Genomic DNA, 9354 nt, shown 5'->3' with positions numbered 1-9354 from the left:
TTCAGGTTGAACTGGGAGGTTTTCTGGGCACATACCCTGGGAGGACTGCAGAACGCAGCTCCACCAGTCTATTTCTCTCTCACAATCCCTGATAGCCCTGAGCCTTTCTACTTCCTCCTTCAGCTCTACCACCAGGCTGAGCAGGGACTCCACCTGCTCACACCTAAGGCAGGCAGTGTTTTCCCCACTCCCTGGCACCAAAGAAAAGCTCAGGCACTCCTYGCAGGTAGTGACCTGCACCACTGCATGCTTCTGTGGCAGTTCAGTCTGGGTTGCCACAGTCTTCCTGGCGCGAGTTTTCTGGCGAGCAGACACCATGGTTTCCCCTGCCTTTCTGCTGACGGAAGAGACTGTGGGCAGGATTCTTTTGCTCGCCGGGGAGGGACCTCCCTGCTCACCCGTCCTGCTCGCCCTGCCTGCGTGAACTGCCGCGCAAACTGCCCCGCSMSGCCCTACTGCCGCGCCGCGCTCCTGGTCGCTCGCGCTCCCTGGGGGCGGCCTTTGAGTTCCCGCCTGTGCTGCCGGCTCCGCCCCCGCTGGGTCAGAGCCGCCTCGGGCCCGGGGCTCCGCGCTGCGCGCTCAGGGGTCGGCGCCGGGGCTGCCTCGCGCTGCTCGCTGCCTGCGCTCTCTCGCTCGGCGGCTTTGGGCCGCAGTGGCTCGTCTCTAGACAAGGAGCTCCGGCACGAGCGTCCGCTCCACAGCCCTTCCCTTCGAGATCATAGTTTCAATTGGATTTCAAACCTTAGTTCAGTATATATCAACTTCCAAAATTTTTATTTGACAGATTTGTCTCAAACTGAAAATAAAATTATGCCAGGCTCTTCAGGAAGAAGCATCAAAGGACGAATCATATAAAGAAAGTATGTAGACTGTTAAAGATCTTTTTCCTGATATACTATTGCAAAAAAGTCTCAGCATCAGATAAGAGGATTTATTACTCTTAAGAGATATTTAAGTTCAGAGGTAGAATAAAACAATTTACCCCAGTGATCTGTGTTCTGTGTGATTACACTTTGACCTCAGTTCCTGGTGTCCTCCATATGGAATTTGCTCATACAGTAATGGCTCCCCTGCTGGGATCATGTTCAACGTCTCCCAAAGTTTGATCTTTCTGTTGAATTTTATAGCCTTCAGTTTCTTAAGATCAGTTGCTGTTATAAGAAAAAAAAATGCATGTTACATGCTAGTTATTTTGTCTTGAGAAGCTTTTAACACCATACTGGGTAAAATCCATGATGTCAAACTACATATCAAACTACATATTAACAGATTTCTAAGTAAAACTGATGGAAAAATACTAACCCTTATGAACCACTTCAGTGGCAGATTTTTTCCTCCTTTTGGTTCCTAGAGGATGCAAACCTCTTGCCRTTAAGAAAGTAAGACTTAAAAAAAGAGTATTTTTTTCTAGCTCTTGCCTCAGTCACTTTGTCACCTAAAATAGTACAAAAGTGTAGTGTTATATTTGTTTTGCCCTGCTGATTTATGAAAAAGAATCCCCCCAAAAATGGCAACTGACTATATAATAAAAACAATAAAATTGCAGATTATTGTCAACAAACATCCAAAGTGGGCAAAAATAGAGTTTCTCCTATAAAAGTTTAATGTAAAAATGGTAAAAAAAAAAAAAAAAAGCTCCTCAGAAAGAATCACTACTTTTTATTTGCTATGTTTCTATCACTATTTACTTCCAAGCAATTCTTGCTATTTTAGCCATTCTTTGGCTGATAAATTTCTGACTCACTGTACGACAGAGCAGGGAAGAGTCTCGCATTTGCGCATTTGAGTAAGTCTTTTGCAAAGATGCTTTGTGAATCTTTAGGTATGTACAGGTGCTTCAGATACCAAGAATATTAAGTGAAASATTTTTAATATATAATAAACAGCTATGCAAATGAATTAAATATTCCTTKTTTGTACCTCATTTGCTTTTTATGCTGGGAATAGCACATTTTGCAGGTGCTAAAGCAACTACATCTAATGATCTGAGAAACATTTTCCTGGGGCAGCTGATGTCTTTCTTAATTTACAGAAACAAATTAGAAATGATACTGAAAGATCAGGGACATTTTGAATTCTAGTGCCATTGACTTTATAAGCAAGGAGAAGCTTGCATTAGCCCTTGAAATTTATTTTCCATTTATGCAAAACTTTTAAATTGTGAAAGATACTTTAAAATATGAAGAAATTAATGTGCAAGGCACTAAAAAAGAAAAATAGGTCTACCATTCAGCAAATTCCAGCTTCAGGATAGCTCTGAAATTCTGCTAAATTATCCTAAATTGGAAGAAAAGAGAATTTTTATTCAGCTATTATTCTTCAATTCTGGAAATCTCTTTTTGGAAAGATCTGATAGGTGAGATACCCAAGACCAAAAAACAAACAGTGAGTCATAGTCATAGTCCTCTGTCATAGCAGAGGTAAAGGGCCTCCTGGACAAATCATCCAATACACAGTCTTAGAACAAAAATTTGGTAGAAATCACTTTTGAAGAGGAAACATTTTGAGCTTTTCRAAGTTTCACAATAGCAGAATGCTGCTGTTCCAATATTAACATAGCAGCTGCTGTCACCTCAGCGGGGAAAGATTTTAGTTCATCTAGACTTTTGACAACCACGTTCTCTCAAAAGGGTTTTCAGAGATTCAGATTCTTCAGTATTGCCCTGTCTCATCCTTTGGTTTGATAACTGGCACCAGGGTATGCTAGCAGATCTCTGAAGATAAGAAACCGGACAGCCTAAATGACAACCTGAGCCATGGAAATGTGGCCGGTTGCACTCTGAGCTAATTCAGGAGTCTGTGTTGTTCTTCACATTCAGCATCAGGAAGATTTTGTGAAGCCCAAAACCTTCTGGGCAGCCCAGAGCGCTCATTAGCTCTAATGGAGGAGAGTTTCTGCSTCCCTCCAGCAGCTCCCTCAGCCTGGAGTGCAGCAGTCTGGTCCAATGCAGCTGCTCAACTAATAGCATATGCTGCCCATTATCAACAGGCAAGCTGAACAGATATCAAATAGGAGAAAAAACCACACCCTGTTTCTTGGATATACTTGTCTGTGAAGACACAGGTAACTTTTATAAGCAAATAAATTAGGATTATATTTAGGATTAAATTAGGATTAGGATCATTGAGTCACCAAAGGTCATTATTTGAGTAAATGCTTTCACAAAGATGGCAGCTATGAGACTTAGGTTAGGTTCTGCATGTTGATATAGTAAAAATATCTGGTAGGTATTTATCCACACATTTAGATACTTTGAGGATGGATACATAGGAGTGTGTGATAAAGACCAGACACAGGAAATAAACTGAGGAGACATGATCTCCATGATAGGAATGCAGACCTCATTGGTTAGTAAGATTTTAATTACCTATGTTTAATTATTCATGGTTCCAAAGCAAGGACACAGGCAATCATTCAGCTCTTTACGTGCTGTCGAGTCATATGAAGGGAAGATCTCTGCTTCAGTTCTGTTTCATGACAGTGAAGTTCAGCTCTGCTCCATAGAGTTATTGAAGGAAGGAGAGTAGAGAATATTTGGGTTTAAAAGACATTCCTTACTGATAGCAATTTTGTATATATTTAAGTTTCATTTCAGCCTTCTGAAATTATTCTAAATTAAGACGTATTCCTAAAACTTCAATCTTGAAGATAGGCAAAACTGGCAATAATCACAAGCTAAGTTACTAGCTAATAAGATAAGATTTTGTTTATCACTACATAAAATCTTGTGGATTTTAAACTTGTATTCTGTTAGCTTTAAACATTTAAGTCATTTGAATCACTAGCAGTGTTTCTTGTTACACAATATCCTACACTTCAAGGTTTTTTTTTTTTTTTTAGGAACACAATTCATTTTTCTATGGAAGCAGATGGAAAAGAAAATGTGCAGTTTTACCTCCCATTGAGAAAAAAAAAATAGTTCTTTCAGAAGGTGCATGTATTTACGCATTGCTTGTGTATTGCCTTTTCTTTTCCAAAAATTCTGTCCAGCTGAACCAATATTGCAATAAAGCAGTTGACAAATCAACAAAAAACCCATAACTTCTATATATCCTTATTAGAAAAGGAGCTAAGAATATACAGGGCACATGTAAACCTGTTTTTCCCTGATTATCAGAGATAACCAGTGAACAAAAAAGGAACCTGATTGAATTTTTGCCCGATTATAAATAAAATTAACAGTTACATTCAACTAGAACGTTTCTGCTATAAACAAAATAAATTAAATCCCTGACCGCCATGTCCTTTTAAAAGATGTAGGTGAATGCAGTCTCTTCTGACAATTAGAAATTGGATTCAGCTCTGTGTCTTCATGTATTGCGAACACAGCTTCTGGTAGATGTCTATCCCAACTACTTATTGCAATTATTTCTTGCACTGGATGTGCAAGGGAAGAGAGCAAGATTATCAAAGTTTTCAGCTTTTTGCAGATAAAAGGACATTCTGTAGGTTGCAGGGMATATTTGACAGACTAGAAATAACAAAAGGGGTTTGTATGTAGCACCTACACTTTGTAAAACCACAAAGCAACAGATACTTTTGAGCTTCATGAAAATAGCATGAGTTCCTGCTAACAACTGCTAACTGCTAACAATTTCAAGACCAGGATCTACACAATTTTTATTATGGTTTTTAAAGTAGGAGGAACAAGAGATGCTGCTTAAAAAGAACAATAACATTATAATAATTCTTAATTGTTATCAACAAAACAACAAACTATTTAAATTTGCTTGGTTTTATGACTGAAAATTTTAGTGTCATATTTCAGATTAGTTTGATAGTCTAACTACAAAACTAAAAAAAATTGGATACTTTATTAAGTAGTATTAGAAAGGCCAACTGAAATTCAAAATTCAAATATTCGATGCAATCACTGGCTAGGAAAACGTACATTTTTAGGCCCCAAATAGTATCAGATATCTAAGGTCAATAAAAAGCCTGAAACGGAGGGAAAGAGACAGAAAGAAAGTCAGAATGAAAGTCAGAAAACACCAGTGTTGAAGTTACCAAGAATCTATTTAAAAATAGAAGAGAGCAGCTACAGTAAGAATCTTCCACTGAAAGCAGGCCTGGTTTTCACACCTGAGGGCTTTGTTTCCTGCGGGGGGTTGTGGTACAAGAGCAAGGGCTCAGGGCGTGGGGACATCCAGCCCCATGCCAACCTCAACTGCAAAACTGCTGCTGTTAATGTGCAGAGCCTAAGGCTCCAGCTATCCAGACAAGGYCCAAGTGGTGCTGGAGCCAGAGGATGAGCCTGGTCTGCAGCACCAAACTCTCCCCAATCCCAGAAACAGTGCCAAGGGGCTCCTAAACTGTGTCTGGGAACCACAGAGGGGGAACAGCAACAACCTCTCTATGCCAAACCTTCAATTTTGCTTGAGTGTCTTACATTAATTTATTGCTCAAGGAGGTCAGCCTTCCAATAAGGCTGAGGAAGAGGTAATAAATAAAGTAAATCTTCCACAGATGCACTTTTTTGGGCCTAGGAGCCAAAAAAGGAGCTCTARAAGTGTTTAGGAATTAAGCAGTTATTTACTACACCTCTTTCTTTCTTCTAAAGCCTGGGTAGTAGGACTGCCATGGCACTACTTTTGGCTGCACAAGATCACTCCGGGAGGCCACGTGAGGGAAAGATTTGAAGGGACCCCTTTTTATGGTCAGAATGCCCAAGTGAGTCGTAGATTCATTAGATAAATGAAGGAGGAAGCTTCACATGTTTTTCAGAGAAGTGTTTTAGTGCCTTTTCGGGGTAAAAGAATGATTAATAGAAAACCAAGTATACCTAAGAAACTCATTAGCCTCTTTGGAAGCTGTAAATATTCAGTATATAACACATCAGCCCTGAAAAAAAATCTTAAATTTACGAATGTATCTCTTCTGCATTCAAAATAACTTCCTACTTAATTACAAACTGCAACTACACTTAATTACACACTGTAACTAAGGAAAAGCATGGTATACCTACATTAAGACAAACTGAGTGTATTCTCCTGGACAAGGACTTTTCAGTAGACTCTTATCTTGCTTAGTAATACAAGTAATGCTCAGTAAAGGAGATGCATGCTTTCAATTACTTTTCAGCCTAAGCTCTTTAGTGTCTTCCAGGAATTCTATTCCACTTAATTGTGCCTTCCTGTCCAGAAGGAGAAATTATTTTACAGCTTTTATATTGTGTATATTGTATATTTTAGAAATCAGGGTTCTGTAAAACCTAAGCATTTCAAATGACACATCCCTAAAAACAGATGCACTGCCAAAATCCTGAAATTAAGCTCAATTGTTAATGAGTCTTAAAATTTCAAATTTCTTTCATGAAACCTATTAAGACTTTAGGCAACTGTGAACATAATTATAATAATCTATTATCACTGAGCAGAAAATTATAGGATCACATGTCCATATAACCCCTCATCATTCCAGATCATATTCTCATGCTGGGAAACRGGATGCACCAATTGTATCTTCATCAGTTTAGGAGATAAATATGATGAAAAATGTGCTGTCCTTCAAACTCACCRTTGATTAATTTTAATTTCTGTTTTCTTTAATCCTGAAAGAGAAAAGTTTCAGCAACGAAACTGGAAATTCTGAATTTCTGTGAAGGCTTTTCATCGAAAACAAATAGAGATTTGAGGTCTGTGCTCTCCAGGGACGTATTTTCCTAAGAAACAGCACCAAATTCAAGTACTTACTAATGTCACTGATAGAAGGGCAGAAGCCTGCCTTCCATAATGGCAAGATGTTGCAAAACACTGAGAAAAGTTTTTTCATGCTTATTCTGGCATAAACACACCTACCATAACAAAAAATGTAGTAGCAATTCATTGGGATTTTTCTATATGAGTAATTTCATAAAGTGTATATATATATATAGCTAGAAGTGTTCCAATAAAAAAAGGTCATGCTGCTTTTTTATGTTCTTACTCTATTGTATTTGCATTTAATAAAGCTGTTTATCTATAACTAGCTTACAGATATTCAAAAGAAAACCGATAAACCAATATTTAATATGCTATAGAGACACTACCTTAATCAAGCAAACTCTTGTCTGTATAGCTTTAAATGGCTGTGAGATGGAGATCAGTTTGCCACTCAAGTTATAATTCTTCAGTCATCTGTTCATTCATGCTCTGCAACTTAACATCACTTTTGCTTCCTGAGGACATACTGTTTTCTTTACAAGGTTAACATTGTGGATCCCTAAAAACATTTAATATGAATCAGATAAAAAAAAAAAAAAAAAGAAAAAGGCCACTCTCTTTCATGTCACTGAAATCCATGTGGATTTCTGTACTTTGAAAGACTTCTCTCCTAATGCCAAAATCATTTCAATAAAGACAACAGATTATTATTTAGCAGGATACAGTTGTCTCATTTTTTTGCATCCCTGAGAAGCCAACTGCCAAACTGCATATTGACTTGCAACTTGATTAGGAGAGAAGTCATCAGGAGCAAATGTAAGTATATAAGAGCCTGAAAGGAACCAAGAGTTGCTGTTGAGGAAAACAGGACCCCGCTTCATAAACTGGACCCAGAACTGGACTTCCAGAACTACAAGTTTACTTGTGAGTATTGGGATCCATGCCTGCTTAAGCTTCTGCAAAACTGCTAGGTAAGCATAACTATTTAAAATTCACTTTGCAAGTTAGAATGATTATGCAGTGTACCAAGTGAAAAAGAATGAGGCTTGAGTGGTCTCCCCTTGCTCTATGCTTTCAGACGGGTTGTGCTCACCCAGAATCACATTTCTGGTGTGATCTAATTCAGTCATTCTAAGCACCCTGGTTACGTCTGTTAAGTAACACCAAGTCACGCATTGTCTGCTGAAAGAATTTTCATTATCTGGTTAGGCAAACACGACCTTGCTACAAGTCTTTTAGAGATGTTATCCAACATTTGATTTCTATTTGCTCATTTTACCTGTTGCTGATAGCAGTCACAACTATGAGTGTTGAGGGAAATCTGTAAATATCCTCTAAGGTATTTCTGAAGTGTGCACAGCAAATTTTGACTGGCATGAACTTCTGGCATGCATCTCCTTCCTGAATTCATTTGCACAGAATGCATAGTAGCAATTTAAAGGACAGAGACCTAGGTAACATACTGCTTCCGTCGCCCCTACCCCCTTCAAGGCAGAAGCATCTTTTGAAAGTAGGAGCCAACAGATTGTGAAAAACATCTGTATCATTATTCTACATTATTATAAGTGAGATGCACATACCTCATTCTTTATAAATTGTTTTATTGTTATATTAACAAAAATTGTTATATTAACAAAACTGTTACCTGTAGTATCAGTTAGTGGGAGCTCTTTTAAACACGGTCTCATTTAGGGACATAAAATAAAGAAACTGAAAATTCCTCAAAAACCCCAAAAGCACATGTTTCTGTTCTATATCTATGTGGTTCAACACACTGATTTATCTGTGAAAGTTTTCAGTTCTTAAATCTATTTCCTATGCATTCACCTGTGTGATTACAATCACCTGTGTAATTCCAATCCACAAATATTAAACCAAATTTAAAAAAAAACCTTTATTAAAACTGATCCAAAGCAACAATTCTACTACTTTCCAGTAACATTATAATTCCTAATTTAAGAATTACAGATTTTTCGTATCCATTTCGCCTGTATATTCTTTCCCCTGCGTAAGTACTATACATAGTACAATCACTATGACTTCCCATTGGGATTACAATATAAATAGCTTCAGTCATGTTTAGTGCAATTCTTTGTTTCAAAGTGATCAACTCCTTCCTCAAAAATTTCATAAATATCTTTCACAACGTGTAGCTCCTATAAATCCAAGGATTGGAAGTTTTCTTCTTTAATTTAGTCTCTTCTTGAGTAAGCTACCAGTTTCAAGATGACAAGTCATGTGATATTCCTTAGGAATCGAGAAGCTGCACTACATTTTCTAAGCATTTTAGGTGGTATGCATTTAGCTCATTTCCTTCTGGCTCTGGAGTAGCTAAGGAAAAGGAAAAACAAAAAAAAACAACAACAAAAAAATTAATCTTCTAACTGCTTCTTAATATTAAACGATTTTCTTTCCCCACCCTCCCCCCCCCAATGATTACATCAAATGCCTAGTTAAGATTCAGGCTATTTTCTAATCTTATCCTCAATATTAGTAGCAAATCAACTAGTACTTTATTTTGTAAGATGTGCTTTTAATAAACCTGATAGCATTAAGTGGGACACTCTTTATTAAGTGGGACAGTCTAAGGGGATATTCACTTCACTCAGCTGGGACAAAGAAATAAAAACTGTCTTTTCCTTAGGCACAATTGGAATTAAATCTGGCACGGGATGTTAAGAGTAACAAGAAAAACTTCTTCAAATATATCAA

The 9354-nt window shown here is 37.8% G+C and overlaps 1 protein-coding gene across 1 annotated transcript in view; it reads right to left on the bottom strand.

Moving 5' to 3' along the window:
• Positions 1-452: 452 nt before the first annotated feature.
• Positions 453-9354, bottom strand: part of RTTN (rotatin) — a 74284-nt gene continuing 65382 nt past the window's right edge. Inside the window, exons 49-50 of the mRNA XM_026039744.1 lie at positions 983-1151; positions 453-708 (exon numbers count right to left, since the gene is read on the bottom strand). Of these exons, the coding sequence (XP_025895529.1) occupies positions 453-708; positions 983-1151 (425 nt within the window). The remainder of the gene's footprint in view (positions 709-982; positions 1152-9354) is intronic.

Source organism: Nothoprocta perdicaria, unplaced genomic scaffold (assembly GCF_003342845.1).
Source record: "Nothoprocta perdicaria isolate Ctin4 unplaced genomic scaffold, notPer1 scaffold_24, whole genome shotgun sequence".
Taxonomy (NCBI): Eukaryota; Metazoa; Chordata; class Aves; order Tinamiformes; family Tinamidae; genus Nothoprocta; species Nothoprocta perdicaria.
Note: the sequence above shows the minus strand (reverse complement) of the source record. Positions and strands in the feature narration are given on the sequence as shown.